At 37.8% G+C, this 21,306-nt stretch overlaps 1 protein-coding gene across 4 annotated transcripts; it reads right to left on the bottom strand.

Moving 5' to 3' along the window:
- Nucleotides 1–5,461: 5,461 nt before the first annotated feature.
- diabloa (diablo, IAP-binding mitochondrial protein a) lies at nucleotides 5,462–8,782 on the bottom strand. Of its 4 annotated transcripts, none has more exons than XM_066662461.1 (7): nucleotides 8,760–8,782; nucleotides 8,139–8,228; nucleotides 7,733–7,859; nucleotides 7,137–7,262; nucleotides 6,848–6,958; nucleotides 6,293–6,389; nucleotides 5,462–6,202 (listed from the first exon to the last, which is right to left on the bottom strand). In XM_066662461.1, the coding sequence occupies exons 1-7, from the start codon at nucleotides 8,765–8,767 to the stop codon at nucleotides 5,997–5,999; spliced, it is 765 nt and encodes a 254-aa protein (XP_066518558.1). In that variant the 5' UTR covers nucleotides 8,768–8,782; the 3' UTR covers nucleotides 5,462–5,996. The 4 variants fall into 4 exon arrangements, with proteins under 4 accessions (XP_066518558.1, XP_066518560.1, XP_066518557.1 ...); XM_066662463.1 differs by lacking the exon at nucleotides 8,760–8,782 and adding an exon at nucleotides 8,467–8,614; XM_066662460.1 differs by lacking the exon at nucleotides 8,760–8,782 and having other exon boundaries at nucleotides 7,137–7,259; nucleotides 8,139–8,439.
- Nucleotides 8,783–21,306: the final 12,524 nt, after the last annotated feature.

Consider the following 21,306-nt stretch of genomic DNA (forward strand, 5'->3'; position numbering starts at 1 on the left):
CATTCACAGAGTGAAGCCAAAAGCACAGGGGCGGGGTCACGGCGACATAGTGGGCGTGACCTACCCTATCCGCTCCACATTTCCCCGCCCCGAGCAAAAGAAACCCCATAAGCAATTTTAATTACATCGTCTATTTTTGCTCCAGGGTAACTTCACTCAACACGTAAACAAGCAGCTTAATCATAAGATTGAGCAGACACGCCATCCTTTTCCGACACAGACTGATATTAAACAACCGGGACATTTCTAAAAGTAGCATACTCTTATATATTACACTTTGCATAATGCATGTATACTCGTGGGCGGCACGGTGGCGCAGCAGGTAGTGTCGCAGTCACACAGCTCCTGCTCCGGGTGACTGTCTGTGAGGAGTTGGTGTGTTCTCCCCGTGTCCGCGTGGGTTTCCTCCGGGTGCTCCGGTTTCCTCCCACAGTCCAAAAACACACGTTGGTAGGTGGATTGGCGACTCCAAAGTGTAAGTGAATGTGTGTGTGTCTGTGTTGCCCTGTGAAGGACTGGCGCCCACTCCAGGGTGTATTCCCGCCTTGCGCCAAATGATTCCAGGTAGGCTCTGGACCCACCGCGACTCTGACTTGGATAAGCGGTTACAGATAATGAATGAATGAATGAATGTATACTCGTCGCTATCTTAAAAAGGTGGTCTTTTAGAGGAGTATCATAAAAACGTCCTACTTTTTAAAGGAAGTCAGTGTAAAAAATATATTTTCTATTTTCAAAGTTATTTTGGAACTTTACCCTGATACATTCATAATGCAACATTGAGAGAATACTAATAGTAACAAAAAATATATATAAAAATTAAGGTCTGAGGGTTTGGGGTTTGTCCTAACAGCAACATAAGTATATATTGGCTTTTTTCTAAAAAAATAAATAAATAAATATACACTGTATTGCCCAAAGTATTCACTAACCCATCCAAATTATTGAATCAAGAAGTTTACATTCATGACCACAGGTGTATAATATCAAGCATGTAGGCATGAAGACGAATCAAGAAGCTCAGTGAATTCCAGCATGGTACCAGGATTGGATGCCACCTGTGCAACTATGAGTTGACTATAAGTCCAATTATGAAATTTCCTTGCTACTAAATATTCCACAGTCAACTGTCAGTGGTATTATAACAAAGTGGACGTGACAGCAACTTAACCACAAAGTGGTAGGCCATGTAAAATGCAGAGCGTGGTCAGTGGATACTGAGGCACGTAGCACACAGAGGTCACCAATTTTCTGCAGAGTCAATCGCCTCCAAACTTCATGTTGCCTTATGATTAGCTCAAGAACAGTGCACAGAGAGCTCCTTGGAATGGGTTTCCATGGTTGAGCAGCAACATCCAAGCCTTACATCACCAAACAGAATGCAAAGTGTCTGATGCAGTGGTGTAAAGCACACTGCCACTGGACTCTAGATGGTGGCTTCTCCGTCTGACAATCCGATGAATGAGGGTTTGGTGGTTACTAGGAAAGCAGTACTTGTCTGATTGTATTGTGCCAAGTGTAAAGCTTGGTGAAGTGGGAATTTATCGTAATGGGCTTGGGTTTTCAGGAGTTGGTGTTGTTCTTTTCTTAGAAGCCTTTTTTTTGTGCAGTGTTGTAAACAAGAAGAAGAAGAAATTCTCTGCCGACACCGTCTTGAGTTGTAGAAATAATTTTTATTTCACAGAAGAACAGCGTCTACAAAGTTTCAAGGAGCCTGGAGAGAGAGCTGCTAATTTGTTCCCTCTCCAGTTCAGCTCAAACTCTCCACTATAGGGTTTGGTTTCATTAAAATAAGATAATGTATATGACTCTTGTTTAAATAATCTAATTCTATATCAGGCCTTTCCTGTGTGTTCATTACCTTTTGGACCAAGGGCCACTAATTTAATAATTTCAAATCCATGAAGAGAGAAGCCATCTGGAACAATTAACAAAAACCTAGAAACGGTAAGGCATTCATATTTTACACACACACACACACACACACACACACACACACACACACACACTTAGTAACCTATGAATATGAAGCAGATTTCAATATACCATATACACGTGATACATATTTAAAACACTTCATTGGGCTTAGTTCCAGTGAAAGCAACACTTAATGCTTCAGCATGTCAAGAGATTGTGGAACTTTGTGGGAACACTTTGGGCATGGCCTCTTCATGTTCCTACCGGACTGCGCACCAGTAAAGACTCATGGATGAGTTTATGAGTTTGTTGAGGAAGAACTTGACCGGCCTGCACAGAGTCCTGACCTAAACTCAATAGAACACCTTCGGGATGAATTAGAGCAGAGACTGTAGGCCAGGCCTTCTCGTCCCTCATCAGTGCCTGACCTCACTCATTTGCTTTTGGAAGAATTTCAAAATTTCCCATAACCACGCTCCTTGTGGAAAACCTTCCCAGAAGGGCTGAAGTTGTTAGCTGCAAACCGTGGGCAACAATATTAAACCCTATGGATTAAGAATGGGATGTCACTCAACTTCATATGCATGCAAATGGCAGATGAGCGAATACTTTTGGAAATATAGTGTATATTGCATAATAAACAAAATGAGAAACAGCAGATCTTAGTTTATTATTATTTTTTTCTTTTTTAGATAGGAAACCGAAGGGCAACTTTTTAGAGTGTTATGGATTTTAGATGGTTAAAGAACTAAATTCTTTGTGATCTTGATATTGCCATAAATTTTTACAATTATTTTGCACTTTCCCAACCTTTTAAGAATTCTAGATTAGTTTGTATTTACCAAATGCACCTAAGATCATCAGTCAAAACAACTGATTTATTCTTAAAGATATACATTTACACAAGAAACCTTTTTCTATTCATACATTTGCTGTAACCACTTCCTCCTGATTGGGGTTGCTGTGGGTCAAGGTAAGCCTACAAATAAACACTGGACACAAGACAGGAACAGACAGGGCAGGAAACTGCATCATAAAACTTTAATTCAAAGAGAAAATTGAGCAAATTAAACTCAGTAGCACTCTGATTAAAGCACACAACACAGTGGGCACAAATTTCTGTATTTGTGGGCTTTATTCCCATATAGCACCGTGTGTGGGCTTTATTTATGCCCGTAAATAGTGAGAAACATGCAGCTGAAAGGTGCCATTTGCTCAGATCAATCACTTTTATTGCCACTCCTTTCTATTACTTTGAGAAGTGTGAAAGTTCCTGTGTTAATGACTTAGTCTCATGCTCCAGCTGAACACGGCACTGTGGGTGCGTGTTTACATTAATTAAAACATTGAACTATTTCTGTAGTCTGATTGACTGATGTTAATTTGTACCTCATCCTCAAGGCCTAATAAATAACAACAATGCCATAAATAGTGCGAGGTCTCCCTCTGCTGGAGGGCTGTGACAACTACAATCAGACAGGCTTATCAGCGTTTAACACAGGGGGCTCCAAACGGTTTGCTCTTTAAAAATGTTAATTTATACCTTTCTTATATTTACATTTTAGTTCCACGTTAATAAGTCAGGGACATTTAATTATTTAATCATATGCCAGTAACATGCAGTCCTAAACATTTTTAAGAAAAAAAAAAAAACATAAAACATAACAAATATAAAAGTTATATTTTACAAAACAGTAAAATATAACTGTCTGAAGGTTAAGCACATTTTATATTCAATTATAATAGGTATGTAATTTTCTTACTGAAGATGCTATTTTAAATGTATTGTTTTATTATTATGGGCATAAAAAAATAATAAATACATCATCATAATTATGTATGTACAATATATAACGCACACACACACACAAACTAAAAAATAACATGAAGGTCAATATCATTATATCAATAACAGTGGTCTAAACCGCATTACATGACCTTCCAACACAGGTGAAAACACCTTTCCTTCTGTAAGATTTTCCATGTTGGAGACTCAAGGTTTTGAAACAACTGCAAAGATAGTTATTCATTCATCTTCTGCAAGCACTTCATCCTGGTATTGTTCTCAGTGGGTCTGGAGCCTACCCAGAATCCCTGGGTGCAAGCAAGGCAGGGGGACACTCTGGACATTGTTCCAGTCCACTCAGCCAGTTAGCCTACCAACATATGTTTTTAGACTGTGGGAGAAACTGGACCATCCAGAGGAAACTCACACAGATACAGGGTGAACACATGAAGTTCCTCATAAACAGTGACCTAAGATAAGGAATGAACCCAGCAGCACAACCATGCTGCCATTACAGTAAATATATAACAAAATGACACATATTACTATATAGTCACAATATTTTACCACAAGAATAATAATCAAGGTTCAGTAGTGGATGTCCAATCTTCCGGCCATATATTTATTGTAACTTTCATGAGTACAATTTTTACAGAATAAAAAGAGATCCGTCCCCTTCCCCAGCGAACCACCAACACAGTTAAAAAGAAACTTAGGAAAAAAAGCCTATGAGGAATATTTTTATTCCTGTGGAGATCAATACTAAAGAGCAGCTCATGAAAAATTCTTTCCAGTTCTAACCAGGGCTGAGTATATTCGCACTGACCTTCTCTACACATTCAGCATTTCCCAAGATATTTTATTTTATTTTCTCTTCAGCAAACACACAGTGCCAAAATGTGATGTCAACGCTCACCCACAACCAAAAGGCCAAGTCCAAGAATAACACTATGGCAAGCAGCAGTCATCCAGTCTGGTAAAAATATAGGAAACACTGTTTTTTCAGCTATAAGCTACTATATAATTTCCATCAACAAACAGACATCTATAACTAATCCAGATGTTCAACCTTAAATTAGTTACTATTTACCTACATCTGGTAAAAAACAGATCTCAGCTTTACACACAATGTTCCTATAATCATAAAAGAAAATAACACTTAATTAGATCAAATGTCATTTGCTTCCTTTCAAGACATCACAATCACTTTTCCAAGCAAAAGATTAAAGTAAACAGTAGCCCAAAAGGGGTATATCATGACAAATGGTTACTTTTTCAGCATATGCACATTAATTTGAGGATTTGGGGCTCCTACGAACCCACAAACTATGAAACCCAGTTAGTTTTTTGTGATCTGTAAGGCATGAAAACATGGCATAAAACAAAATGTTCTTATCTTGCACTTTGCCTTAATGTAGACAGCAGGCAGACAGGAAAATGATTTTAAAGACAGCCTTTCTGTTCCTTGCTCGTACTTCTCTGGTGTTTGGAATAAACAGTGGTTCATTCTCATTAATAAGAACATGTGCTGAAACTGTTCATTCTGAACAGGGCTGTTTAGACAGGTGTATAAGAGTGTTGTGTGCTTTGAACTTTGTGATATTTTGACCAAAGCATATCACAGAAGCTTTATTAATATGCCTGGGAACTGTTATCCTGGACATTAACTGTAATTTCTGGACATTTGAGGCATTATTGAAAAAGAGAACGAGTAGTGTATGAATTCAGACAAAGAATCAATGAATAAAAAAAATAGGCTTTATTTAATTTATATAAAGTCATAAGATATTTCTATTGTTGAATTGTCTCAGAACAATGTGGACAACATTCTCAGCATCTGAGGATTACTTCAAATTCACACAGATTCTCATATGATTCTCAGCTCATACAAATTTGTTTGTATGTTTCAAAGTATTCTTTTCTATTTTACAAAATACAGAAGGTGTGTGTGTGTACAGATCACAGGAATGTGATTTTGTGCCTTTAATTTCCAAGCATTTTTGCTTAATTAGGAGTCTATCTGACAACAACATGTCATTTTTTATTAAATGACAAATCTAATAGCATTACAGAAAAAACCCAAGGCATGTCTTCCTAGATCCAGCTTGAAATAAACCATAAATATATTTTACAGATTTTAGTACATTTGAATCAGGACCTCAGAATGGCCCAAACATTTCAAACATATTTGTCTCACGAACCCCCCAGCAGTGTGTCTTCTAGCAGCTGGAAAGTTCCTTGATGCTCTTCTTGAGTTAAAGAAGTTAAATCCACTTCTTCGTAAAATGTCTTTTCAGTCTTCCCGGAGGTAGGCCTCAGGAACATCTTCCAAGTCTTGCAGCTTAATACTAGAAGCATACTCTGCCATTCTCTGGATCTCGTCGGCTTTAGTCTCAGCCAGACTCTTTTCAGCCGCCAGCTGAATTTTCTTCATGTCCTCTACCTTAGATTGGGCTACCTGCAGACTGGTCTTTAACGCCATGGAGGCATGTTCTGCTCCTGCATTAAGAACAGTTCTGGGTCAGTTAACTGAAACAAAAATCATCAGAAGCCAAAAATAGCTTATCACAGTGATAGCTGTGTGAATACCTGAACTGTAGGCTGCCTCAGCTGACAACTCACAGATGTTGACAGCATTCATCCAGTTTGACTCAAAACGTTTGCACTCATCCAGCCGGTCACTAACCTAGGTAAACAAAGAAAAACATTGAGGGTTAAAACTCTGTGACTCAAATCATTTGTTAACTGTTAATACTTTTAATGCTGTAGTCCAGAAAATATTAATTTATTTAATCTTATTTATTTATTTATTTATTTTTAACATAATCATGCTACTACTGTATTAAACTATGTATTACATAATTTACCTACTGTACTGTAATCATTATTGTGGTAACTGAAAAGCAAAGTCCAGTATAGTTTGTTATTTTTGCCTGATTTAGCACACCAACTAAATCTGTTAGTTAATTAATGATCTCAATCAAGTGTGTCTGAGCAGGAAAATCACATAACAATGCTGAAATGTCCAGGATTAAAAGTTCTCACCCTTGCCTTAGACCTGCATTACAGTGCTGTCAGTTATTGTAGATTATGGAACTGCAAGACCAAAACTGGCCAATAATACAAAAGAATACAAACTCTTACCTCTACTCTCTGGCCAATAAGCACTTGCCAAATGCTGTCTTCCTCAGCAGGTGTGAGTTTTCCTATTGAATCCAAATAGCGCTTCTGAAGAGCGATAAGTGTGTGTAAAGCCTGGGGAAACAAAGAGATGATTTCATTGCACTCAAATTTCTTAATTTGTAAAAACTAAACTCCACTGTTGTAAAAAACAGAGCTATAGTTTTAAAATCCAAACACAGCTGATTTATCTTCCCTAGAACATTAATACATAAAAAAAATACATTAAATATGCCACAAATTGAAAACTTACTTTTGTATAGAGTGTAAGGGCATCCACAAGGGCCAGTGTTGTTTGGGAAAGGTAGGTGTTGGCACTGTCTGTAACAAGGCAGGATGCTCGCCGGATGAGAGATTCATGAGAGAGGTTTTCTGCCTGCTGGATAATGAAATCATATTTAGCATGTGCTTCTTTCTGACATTAGAATTTTCTGTTTAACATGAGTGTTCTGCAAATTCCTGTTGTGTACCAGCAAGCATTAGTTTTACTCTTCTGTCAGCATTTTTGTGATCAATAAAATAATAATACTTTAAAGGCAGTCAATGTCATTGTAATCTTTCAAAAGTTCCTCGCACCTTGGACAAACATCTTTAAACTGTTTCCTAGTCTTAAATTGGACAATCTCATTCTGTGGACTATTGTGGCACCACTATAAGTTGCAAGCAGACGTGTCTACATATATAAACAATGTACACGTTGTAATAATATGACTCTAATAAGTAAACACATGAAAACCAGCTTAATCAAAATTTTATATTTTGACTGCCACTCTCTCAGTAACTGTACTGGCCAAAAACGAAACAAATAATCGAGAAAAAATAAATGTGTGTTTATACGTGTTTTCCCACCTGTGCGAAGGGCAGGGCGCAGAGTCCGGTTCCGACGCTGAAGGCCGCGGTCTGGTTCCGCGAAGTGCCGGTTGAGCGCCGCAGTTGGCGGACTGATCTGTTACTGCAGAATGACGTGCTTGCACCTCTTCACAAACAAAACAAACAAAATTCGTTTAAACACGAGCCTTTGAAGCTGATACACGTTTCCCGTGAATCTCAGACAACGAATTACACAGTGAACTTGAAGCGCTGAAGCAGTTTTACATCAAATTTAGAGACTCATCTATGATCATATTTCGTATTACATTGGCCGGACTTCTTTCCATTCATGCAAAAACGTACAGACATAGAGGCGAACATCTGCATCCGCGCCAAGAAAAAAATCCATGAATGTCTTAATAAAACACGTGTTTAAAATATTTACCTTAAGAAGTTTAAGCACGCAGCAGCTCGACGTATCGCGGCCATGTTTGCTTCACTGTGAAGGAAGTCGGTCCGGCTCTGAAAAAAGCTCCTGGACACACAGAGCCCACAGTGTCTGAAAGCCTGCATTGTAGCCTGCAAAACTGACAAGAGTGACTGACTGACTATTTCTCACACTCTGCTTATCAAAACAGTATACATTAAAATTGAATTAAAATGTCCTAGAAGCAAGTAAACGAAGTATTTATTCAGTATTAAATACAACCCTAAAGTTTTCCCTTGCTGCTCTCAGTGAGTCTGAAGTGAACATGTCATGAGCATATTTATACTCTGAGGTGCGGTTTGACCAACGTCCAGGTAGTTTATTGACCAGTGTACTCGAACTCTAATCAGAAAGTCGTCGATTTAAGTTCAAGGAGAGACGTGCTTTGACGCACAAGCCAAACACTGCGTCAGCAGAAAGTTGTGGTGGGGGCCTGCTGCATGAACTAGGCCTTCTCTATAGTAAACAAATGCAGGACAAAGGCTGACGAACACGCCAGTCCCTATCAGTGCAGCAACAACAAGCCAGAACAACGGACAATGAATGAACAGCTCTCAAAACAAAACAAGACAGGCCTACGTGCGCATAACTTAAGCCAAAGGGCGAGAATAGGATAAGAGGTAAGGGGCACTGCTGGCGGGGCACCTAACTCTTGGAGTATATCCAGCTGTAAAGGAAAACATCTCTTCAAGGACAAAACAACATATATACTGTTTTTACTTTTGAGAATTCAGACATCAATCCGCATGTTAATTATTAATATATTCATTCATCCTCTGTGACTACTTTATTCTGATCAGGTTTTCAGTGTGCCCAGAGCATGCCTTGAATCAATTGGGGCAAGGCAGGAACACTAGGGCACCAGTGCAATAATGACACATTTCATGGCATCATATTAATTTTACAGAATTAAAAATCAAACAAACAAACAACACAAAAACATTGAGAATCTTATTTAAGGTAATATTGATGTCAAATGTAGCGTGTAGTGTTCCCATTGATTAACTAAAATTATACTTCAATTTGGAAGTTTTTTATTTTTATAGGTTCCCTTTTTTGCTAGCTATTTGTGATGAGAAATCTCTTGGAATTTGAAAAAGAAGAGCCATCTAAATTTGTGATTTGAATATCAGCTGACATAACATCACTGAATATGCTTTATTATTATTATTATTATTATTATTTGTTTTATTTAACAATATGTCAAAGCTAATATGTTTAGAAGTATGTAAAATACACTACGTTTTTAATGAAGGAATTGTGTCTAAAATGTTCAGGGACCTGGAGAAAGGTCCCAAACAAATGCCATCTAATCTCAGTTTTATGTCATTTTACTAGCATTCATTTTTATATACGTATGTATGGGAACATGTTCTTTGATATTTATTTTAAAAATTGTGGAATGCATCAAGGGGCAAAAGCAAACCAACAGCCACAAAGAGTGCTATGTACAAAGCCACAGCTAGCATGGCAGACACTGAAACTCTCATCCCATCCTGGTTAATTAAGGTTAGTGTATAGTTCTGTTATCCATGGGTATCATTTACCCATGTTAACATAGGTGTCAGCCAAGTTTTAAATCTAAATGTGACTAAGTCTCACTAGGTGGCAGTATTAAAACCAAAATGTATAAATATGAGTACAGAAGAAACATATCTCTGCAGACTGGAGGCTGCTCCAAGTGGGAGGCACAGCTCCAAGTAGGAGGTACAACTTGACACTAAACCTATCTTTAACCCTAAACTTAACCCACATATGTCTCCCCCAGTTGATGGTCTTCGGCCTGCACATATATGTACTTGGCTCCTTTGTACAGTATTAATTGAAGTAGGAAAATACTGGGAAATACACAGAAATATATTTTTATAATTGTTAATTGAGGCTCACCTGTGGCAATATTACACAGTATGTCTTGTCACAACCAATTCTCAAACTGAACCATTTTGTTTTTGTGCTAGTTCTTGTGGTTCAGGTTCAGTATAGTTTGGCTCCCATGAAGTTGGCTAGACAGCCAATAAGCATTTAATAGATGGACAGTATGATGCTTAGTGGAGGTTCTGAAGGTGTATGCTTCACCGCATCTACAACCCTCTTCTTCATGATTTCCTTTTCTGTGTCATGATGGATCTATGCAGAATATTAAAGCAGCGTTAAACAAATTCAAGCCATGTCATGTCAGCTCACAGCCTCTCTATTTCGGTATATTTTTGTATTATAAAAATCAATTTAGACTTTAATTTTACTAGCAGGAATAATCTTTGTGATTTTTCTTCCTGTCATGTGCAAATGTAATTAACATACTTAATGCTGAGAAGTTCACATGTGAATTTATGTAAAGAAATTTTAAATTAACCTTTATTTATTTTCAGTATTGTTTTTTGTTTTGTGAATAAGGGAAATATACAGAGGGCAGCATGGTGGCGCTGCAGTTAGTTTCGCAGTCACACAGCACCAGGGACCTAGAGGTTGTTTGATTCCTGCACCGGGTGACTGTCTGTGAGGAGTGTGGTGTGTTCTCCCTGTGTCTGCATGGGTTTCCTCCGGGTGACTGTCTGTGAGGAGTGTGGTGTGTTCTCCCTGTGTCTGTGTTAGTTTCCTCCGGGTGACTGTGAGGAGTGTGGTGTGTTCTCTCTGTGTCTGTGTGTATTTCCTCCGGGTGACTGTCTGTGAGGAGTGTGGTGTGTTCTCCCCATATCTGCGTGGGTTTCCTCTGGGTGCTCCAGTTTCCTCCCATGGTCCAAAAATTACACATTAGTAGGTGAATTGGCGACTCAAAAGTGTCCTTGTGTGTTGCCCTGTGAAGGACTTGCGCCCCACCGCGACCCTTAACTGGATAAGCAGTTACAGACAGTAAATGTGAATATAATGATCAATTTAAGAATATTAATGTAAAACTACACTTTCAGAAAATCTGTCACTGTGGTGGTACCTTGAAAATAATAGTTCCATATATTATATTAATTGTAGATTTTAAAGTGTTTATTTTATACACCCATTTTCATTTCCATTACATATTTTTTTGTTATGTTCTTTTATATTTTACACAGTTCTGTATTGAAATCATAAAAGTTTTCACCTCCTTTTTTTCTGGAGAAGAGCATGTAATGTTCCTGTAGAGAACAAAGCTGGACTTTAATACCACTGTACCTTTATACTGTTTGTACCTTTAGGGAAAATTATGTACCTGTACAGTACAATTTTATGAGGGTCAGTGAACAGTATACTAGATGGTCTTGCATGCTTCAGTGTATCCGTGTTATCTAATGATCTTTTCCAGAAAGCCCTTTATTTCTAATTTTCATAATAGAAGTTTTTCAAGTTTTGAAGTGGTAGGAAATCTAGTAAACAAATAAGTTACATTACATTTCAGATAGTCAAGAAAAAACCAGTGTAAATAGGCCACTTCTGTGATAAAGCCATATGCAAATAACAGCATTCTCTACATTCTTGGATATGGCCTGTTTACTCCTCAGTACAATCACAGCTGTGTGTACAGAAGGTATCATCCCTCACACAGTGGAGTGCTCTGAATTATATAGAACCCAAACACTTCAGCAGATAAGGAAGTTGATGAAGAACTGATTTTATGCTCTCAAATGTGTAACGCAATCATTTTCCAAAGGGTCCAGTAGCCACTACATTTCAAATCTCTAATGCTTCATGCCATTCTTCACTAATCCTTAAGGCACTGCTAAAGAAGGTTCACCATGATGTCATGGGCTAAGAAATACCCTTGTTTATTTTCAAAAAATATTGTGGAAGGAATGTTTTCAAGTTGTATGAAAATTATAACGAAGTTATTCTTGGGTGTTTTACCCACACTCATACTCAGCATGAACACAGAATATAAATCCTTTTCCAGCTATTTCCTTTAGAAAAGTAGAAATACTTCCATTTGTCAATGCTGATCTGCTGTTGTTCAAACTATAAAAACATCTACGCTGACCACTATTTATTTATTTATTTTTTTAATATGAATGTTCTACCTTTTCTCTATTTGGAGTCAATAAAGTTGCATGTTTGAACATTTTCAGTCTATTGTTGTGTCCCCAGATAAAGCAAGCTGTATAATTGAAAGGGACAGTCATGGGTTAACATTGGAGGACAGGCTAATCTGACATGTTTAGGTTGCATGTTAAGCTTATAATTAACAGTACTAGTGACAGAATATTGAGACTGCTGCTTTGAGAATCTTCTTATTGATCATAAGTAAATGGCAAGGCACAGAAACATGGATTCAGTACATTTGTGATATTTTAGGAAAAGCTTGGTGTTTTTTTTAGTGGTTGGTTTTTGGTTATAAAACACTACAGTGATGCCTACCTAAAGGAAAAAAAAGTAGTTGCAGACTGATTTATTTTGCAGATTGATTCATTGAAGCCAATTATTTATTTTGCCAAGGGCTTTATGCTCTTTTAAGTTCATTGGCATAAAGAGCTATACCAGATATCAGGGCATTTTGGCCGCAACCCTGGACTCTTTTGCCTGAAAAGTGTACCTTGGGTCCTGGTGATGCTTTCAGCACGATAATGACCACACAGATACCACAGAATCAACAACAAATAGTTGACTCAGAACAAACGCCACATTTTGCAATGATGGTTTAAACTATTTATCTTTAATCCACTTTTTAAACTCTTTTAATTTTTAAACTCTTTCACCCAAGCCTAAAAAGACATGGGCTTCATTCAAGAGAACAGATACAAAGGATAGACCTAAGGACATGCTGTGCATTCCACTTAACCTTTGAAGTAAAAGATAAAATGTATTTATTTTACATTTCAAGCACGAATCTTCTTACCATATCTTCTAAAATACAAAACTCACATTTCCCCTAATATTCCATCAAAATATTTTTGATTTATTAGCCAGTAATACCATAGTTCCCTATCCCCTATCCAACTGATCACTGAGAAAACTGATCACCGAGACATTTCTCCATGTCATACTAAACTTACTTGAGGAACATGAAGAATTTAGTAGTACTGTGTTTTAATGTGTATTTTTGGGTGTTTTAAGTTAGTCATGGACATGTCAGTGGCTTTTGGTTGATCTGTTCACAGTATCTACAGCCAGGTTTGTAGGCCCATATTAAGTGCTTCTACAAATGACATATACAGGGTTATATCATTCAACATTACAGTTACATCACTGTATCATTTATTTAATAAAAATAAATATATAAATAATAAAATAATAATTATAATTTAAACTAACAGTTCTATGGAGTTCTATGGCAGTCTGAGCTGAGCTCTCTTGGGTCTAATCAGAGCAGAATATTATATTTGTTTTCCAAACTGGCTTATATTTATCTTCCATTCTGGTTTGGTCTAATTACCAAAGGTTGTATGTGATGTTATACTGAGTGTGATATTGCCAAGCAATCATCTAATGATGTTATGGCCCCAAGAAAGAGTGCTTAATAATTGATGACCATTTTATATTTATCCTCACAGAATTGCAGTATAATTAGCCACCCAGGATTTTAGTCACAATATTTGCATAATCATTAACTTTTACAAGAATAAGTGTATACTGAAATGCAATGTAGAATTACTATTGTAGTATGCGGGACAAATTTTACATCTGTTACATGGAACCAAAATAAATGAATGTCTCTGTTAGCAGGAAAATTTAACCCCAACAATGTTTGTCCATTAGTAATGCCTCTAATTTTTTATTGGACAGTTCATGACTAAACAGAGAAATTCTGCTTTGTGAAGTATCTATCTTGACATATAAACCAGCCGAGCTGCCTCGAGCTGAAACTTGCAAATATATAATTGTATGAAACACATGCAATATATTCCAACCTGGAATTAAAAATGTAACATTCATGACATATCCGTCTTTGAAAAGCTCAGAATATAATGACAGTGAAAACCATGTAAGCCTTAATGTACAGGCTAACAATAATAGATCACATGTCAGTATCACTAGCCTTGGTCAAAGAACACAGTACACAAACATGTTCACAACACACCACACAGGTATCTCGTATAAGTTAATAGCAAACAAAAAGCTCAGTCAGAGCCTCTCAGAGGTGTGTATGTCCACTGCAATTTGTTCTGTGGATTTTTCATGCACAGTATTTTAGCTACGTTTGAATCATCAGTAACTTTTACAAGAATAAGTGCAATTTACCAACATGAAATTACATTTATAAAGTGCCCATACACTTTAGAATGTAGAATTGAGTAGGTAGGATAAATTTGGCATATGTTACACCAAAATCTCAGAATAAACATTCCTCTATGAAAGTGTTTTTGTTGTTGTTGTTGTTTAAATAAATACATTTTATTATTATTGTATGTGGCAACCAATAATAAATTATTTAATATTTTTTGTTCTGTTATTTTTTTTTATTTAGTGATAAACCAGATTGACAATATTTTTTATAAATTAAAATCTGACTATATCACTTTAAGATAGCTACTACTACTTTTCTATTTTCACATCTTTTTAATCTTAGGCATTGTAATATTTTGGAATTTTGTGGTTATAGTGGTCAGAATAGCTACAATGACAACATGTCAATGACACTGATAATCTATGATCATGTAAACAGTTTAGTTTATTATAGTGACTGAGATAATTCACAGCTTGAACCCCATTAAATTCTCCACTAAACAGTTCATCTACTCAGTCAGCAACACAGCGAACAGTGATCTCAACATAGAGTAAAATTATGTACAATTATTTATCTTAATGGTAAGTATATTTTGCAAGCATAAACACTATATAAAATTGAAAATAAAACCATTATGACAAAATATTTCCTTCCATAAGTCATTGTGTCTGTATACTATATGACTTAGAAATCTGTGGACACCTCATCCAAAATTTCTTCAAAATGAAGACTATTCATTATAAACAGACTATAAATAGTATGTTGGCTACAGAAGAATGCAATAACAGTCTCTACTCTTTTCAGAAGGCGTTTCCACTAGATGTTGGAAAATTTCTGTGGGAATTTGATGCCTTCATATAATTCTAGCCAATGACTAGCTGTGAGTATAGAACAGCATTATATATATTATGTGTATTAAGTGTGTGTCTATATACAGTCCAGTCATTATATTGTGACCACCTCCTTGTTTTTACACTTCATGCATTCACTCAGCTCCATTGACTATACAGGATCACTGTAGTTCACCTTTTCCTCTGCATAATTCTTTATCCCTTTCATCATGTGCTTCAATGGTCAGGACCACCACAGAGCAGGTATGATTTGGGAGGTGGCTCATTCTGAGCACTGCAGTGATATTGATGTGGTGTGTTAATACGTGTTGCTCTGATATGCATGGATCAGACACAGCAGGGCACCTGGAGGTTTTAGTCCACTCACTGTCCACTATTTTAGACACACATATCTTGTTGGTCCACCTTATAGATGTAAAGTCATAGATAGTAGCTCATCTGTTGCTGTAGTTTGTGTTGGTCATTCTCTGGTCCTTCATCAGTGGACACAGGATGCTGTTGGCTGGGTATTTTTGGTTGGTGGATCATTCTCAGTCCAACATTGATGCTTAGGGCCCTAAAAACTCCAGCAGCACTCCTGTGTCTGATCCACTCGTACCAGCACGACACACACTAAAACATTACCACCACATCAGTGTCAATGCAGCACTGAGAATGACCACCCCCCTCTCACCCAAATCATACCAGCTCTACAAGGGTCCTGAACACTGAAGAACACAGTGAAAAGTAGCCAACAACGTATTCAGGGCAACAGATTGACTATAGATTGTAATTGTAGAACAACAAAGTGTATAGTCTGTGGAGATGAGAGAATGGGCAATCAGGGCAAACATGGAAGTGGTCATAATATTGACTGGATGGTGTAGTATAGAATGTAAAAAAAACATTGTTATATCAAACTAAGTATCAGCAGGACACTAGAAGATTTGTTTATGTTTAGTAGGCCTAAGAATGTCAGTTTATTTACAGACAAGAACACTGTTAAAGGCCCCATATAACTTATGTTTTTATACAATTCCTTCCATTATGTAGATGCACTACCTTAGTGCACTGTTGCTGCCTTCACCAGAGACACAAGCCAGAAGAAAAGCAAGCTTATTTTCATTGCTTAAAGCAACCTTGATTGCATCACAGAACAAATAGTAGCAGACAGCTAGGCTTTTCTGTTAATAATTGATGGACCTGTTAATACAAAACAGAGAACCTCTTCTGTTTTGCAGTTTTATCAAAACCTAAACTTATAAAACCTGAGTAATTTCTAATCAAACTGCTGATTTACATACTGCTGTGCTAAACATAGTGGTTAGTTTGTGGACAACTGGTCATTATTATGGTTCTGTTAGTTCCAGGTTATACCAAAGGTTTTGGATGAGTTGGAGGTTTTACACACAAATGTACCAACAACTAGGTTTATAGCCTTCTCTGAAGGATAGAGCCTGTAGAGGGACACTAACTACCTTTTAATACCCTACAAAATGTATACTGAATGAGGTGTCCACAAACTTTAAACCTTGGAATGTATTAAGCATTTAGGAATTTTAGCCTTTCTATTCCATTTGACAAAAAAAAAAAAAAAGGTTACATCTGGGGTGGATAAAATGGGCTATATTCAAGTTTTTGATGCTCAGCAATGGTGGCCTCGGCACAGAGCAGTTTCTCAATTTTCCCCCCGTGAGAGCTGCAAGCTCGGCAACTTGTTGACTTGTTCAGAGGGGCTCCAATTGCTCACTTTCATCCTGACCAACCTTTTCTCTCTCCTTAATATTGGCTGCAGCCTCCATGACTGCTAGTTTACCCACTAAACTGGTGGAGGATTTAGTTGTTGAAGGTTGGGTATTTTGCACTTTTTGCTTTATATTACTCTTCTTATTCTGTATCTGTTGAAAGTATGATTCTGGATTTATCTTGTTGAAACGTTAAGCATCGAATTTACAATGAAAATAGCTGAAACAAGAGACGGGCTTGGAGCTCCTCATATCCACGCCTTTTCTACTCCGCCATACTGGAAGCCCCGCAATATTCAAGTTAACTCACTGAAATGATGGATTATAGTATGGATTGTTCTGACGGTTAAAATGTACCAAAGTGAGTAAAGTATGTTCATAGTGTTTTCATGTTTGCTTTATCCATAGCTGTGTTACTTTTTCATTTAAATCAGCTGCAGTCAGACATAATCAGGAAAAATCTGACACAAGCATAAATTTCTACTGCACTTGGACCATCTGAGATCTGCTGGGACCAGGAGAACATGATAATTTGCAGAGATTTCATGCATGGATTTCACCTTGAATAATAACTTAACAGGCTACATTTCTTAATGCAGTGTTGGACTCTTACAAAATCGCATTTCAAAGCAAACCACGTGGTTATATTTATCACAGTAGCACGACACAGTGCTCTCTGAGGACTTGTGTTACTAATATCCTACAGTGGTTTCTGGTTTCTCTACATGGACTAAGATTTCTCTCTATTTCTTTAATCTTTAACATCATTATGTGCAGTGGGTGGTAAAAGACTAAATCCTTTGCAGTGTCGAGTTGAGAAAAGAGTTTTGTAACATCTTGTATAATATTTGAACATAATATAATATGTATAGCCCATAAATTGTTCATAGTTTTTTGCCGTTGTCTTAACTTGTCTGCCATTTGTCAAAATGTATTTAAAATTATTAAATACAAAGAAGTTGGTCAAAGGAAGCATTGGAAATCCATTCTTTGTGCTTTTGTCAGTAAAGGTTTAAGACTTAAAGGTTTAGGGTTTAAAAATAATAATAATAATAATAATAATTCTGGAAACTGAATTTAGGCAGAATTTTAGCAGAAAACCTTAGCATTTATGTTATGTATACCTAATTCATAGAGATGTTTCAGAGTTTCACAATACTACCACAATACTGAATGGCAATAAAGTCAAAATTATTATAATGCAGTATAATTAATGTAACGTCATGGCTAATTGTGTTGTGTCAGTGCAGTTAAATTACATACATTCTGAATATTAAGATTCTGGATGCTCAACATCTGTTTTGTTGGCCTTTTTACACCTAAATAACTGAAATATTAGTTACAGCCTACATTTGGACCAATTTAAATTTAGTAATATAAAATAAATTAAAACAATTGTAACGGAGCTCCCGTCCATTCCATGCTAAGGACATTTATGAATCGTAACCAGAAACAAAAGCACGGACAATATACATGGATATAAAGTCTCTTTATTCTAGTCCACGTGACCGTGGTGGCGCCGGTCAAACACACCCTTTTTCTGGACTCTGAAAAACAAGCACAAACGATCATGTTTATCTTGCACTATTCAGGGTGGCCAACTGATGATGTAGGTGATTTCTATTGTGTATTAACACTGTGTATGCATATTTAACTGAAATACCGGTTTCAATGTGTATTTGAAATGAGTTTGGCTTACCTGTTTCTTCCAGCATGCCGACAGCCTGCGGTGAGTCTAAGAACCCGAGCACAGGGGTCATGTAGTCAAGAGTTCACACCAATTTTGGGATGGTACCATTCTCCATAATATGTAGGGGGCGAGTTCTTCCAGGTTCCCTATTAGTATGTTCTACTTAGGTTTGCACATGAATATTTTAATAAGGATTAAATAATAAAAAAAGGTTTTAACTGAATTAGAATTCAAGGTTATGGTTAGACATTACAACTTTAAAATTTACCTGTATTTGGGCCAGGCTAAATGTATTTAAAGGGGGAACTCAAATGTATTTAAGGGGGAATGCAGCTATTTCATGATATTTTTGATGGCACATGTGATGGAAATTTGTTTATATAAATGATTCATAATCAATAGAGATATTTAATCAGCAATGGCCACGCATGTTTGTGTAAACTGAAATTGTTTTATTCCTAATTCTCTGTGTGAGACCGCAGACTTGTGTGTGTGTGTGTGTGTGTGTGTGTGTGTTTCAAATAACATATTGACACCTCCCTTTGTCTCCAGACCAAGGAGATAGAGGGGGAGGCACAGGCCACGTCTGGAAAGGTGTTAGAAATACAGGAGATAGGGGTAAACAAATGGTGGGAAACTCTGAGTTTTGGGAACAGGATACAGTAAAAGATGACTGAAATGTAAAAGAGCGAACAGATGGTGTACTTCAAAGGGTTTTCCATGTATAAAAAGACGCTGATCAAAAATGGTCAGCAGAGAGGTGAAAAACAGCGTTGCGCGCACGTCCCTCTCTCACGTTAATTAATAAATGATGTGTCACTTGATGCCGACTCAGAGACTCAAAGAGTGTCTTATTTTCTGTCATGATTTTTCCACCACAATTTGGCGTAGTCGGCAGGATGAGCAACGGATTGTGGCGGAGAGAGGAGCAGTGAACACGGACCGAGGACGCTCTCCGGCAGAGACTGGACCCAAAAGCAGGGAACAAGAAAAAAATAGTACCGCGGGGGTCCGTGTGACTGATAATCCCTCCGCTAACAATCCAAGCCTCATCTACAAACATTGGTGGTGAGTGACAGTCTAATTTTTCGAGATTAATTATAGTTTAAACTATTCCCCTCCACCTCCCTTTAAGCACTCCGTCCTGAAATAAGTGTAGTTACATGACGGTGTAACGTGTGATGACTAGCCTGGTCATAGCGAGGCCTCTGGTGGTAAAATATATCACCGGAGTAAAAGAGTAGCCTGCTCATAGCGAGGCCTCTGGTGGTAGACGTATCACTAGGGTAACAAAAGGAAAAGAGTAGCCTGCTCATAGCGAGGCCTCTAATTGTTAGACGTACTTTTAGAGTAACAGGTCCGGACCGTGGGAAGGAGTGCTAGTGTTAGGTACAGGTTACCAAAAGTGAATAAATAGATAAAGGGAGGTGAGACGTTGTTGTTGGGGCTAAATTTCTCTGAGTCACTAAATCAAGTAAGAGAGCAAGATGGGATCCCAGTTAACAATTTTTTGTTTTTAATTATACTATATATATATTATTATAATTATAAGATTCACACTGCGGCTCTTTTTAGTCAGATGAGCCAGGATTGTGGCACTGATAGTGTAACATATGTCCCATTGCGGATAAGATATTTCGGATTTCTGACTACTGGGAACCTCAGTGTGAAATATTTAAATGAGATCAAGGACAGGGTGAAACAACCACCCGTGAGGTGCCCACGAGTGGTGATTAAACACTGTGCAAAAGAAAAGAAAAAAGTACCTGTGGGGTGCCCACAAGCGGTGATTAAATATTTGAAAAAAAAAAAAAAAAAAAAAAAAAGGGAAAGGGGCAAAACTAAACCAGTGTCTCAGTGTTCCTTTTTCCAGCCGATCCTGACCTCGATGCCGCCCCGCCGAAAAGAACCGCACCAGAGAACAACCAAGCCGCAGCAGCACCTGAGCAAGTGGCAATGCAACCACCTCCACCCACCGGAACACCAGGCCTCAGTGGACCTGCAACCAGCACCCGGTCCCTATGTCAATCTGCAGCGGGAAATCGAAGTGTTGGACAGAGAGCAGGAGGGAATCGGATACTGGACTGAAAAGGACATGATAGAGTAACCTCTGATCTGTCCGACCCCCTACAAGTAGGAGGACGGAAGTTCAGAGAAGAATTTGAGGATTTTTGCAAGTCATGTCGCCCGACTGAGAACGAGATAAGGAATAAAGAAAGAAAGAAAGCGGGCAGACACTTTGGTTTAAGCAAGTCGATGATGGTAAAAGCAAGTCGATGATGGTAAAAGCAAGTTGACGACGGTAAAAGCAAGTTGACGATGGTACAAGCAAGTTGTGACCCCCCCCCACCAACGTTTCACGTGAAGGAGACAGAGGAAGCAGAGGAAGAGGACAATGGAGGGGTCGAGGGCAAAGCAGAGGAAGAGGATTTGCAGGCAATGGGCCAGCTTTCCAGTCAAACGTGTCTCAGAGAGATACATGGGTGAATCGGTGCTACAATTGTGGCAAACAGGGACATTTTGTCAGAGACTGCCCAGAGCAATATGCTCAGGAGGAAGAAAAGCCAGAAACAGCACACTGCGAGTAGTGATGGGCGGCGGAGAGGCAGGACGTGCTGAGATGAGACCCACTGACACAGCGAAAAGGGAAGTACTCTTTTCTTCTCAAAACTTAAGTTAACTGCCTGATTAGACAATTACTATAAATCTGCAGATTAGATAACGTTATAGA

This window comes from Hoplias malabaricus, chromosome 1 (assembly GCF_029633855.1).
Source record: "Hoplias malabaricus isolate fHopMal1 chromosome 1, fHopMal1.hap1, whole genome shotgun sequence".
Lineage (NCBI taxonomy): Eukaryota > Metazoa > Chordata > Actinopteri > Characiformes > Erythrinidae > Hoplias > Hoplias malabaricus.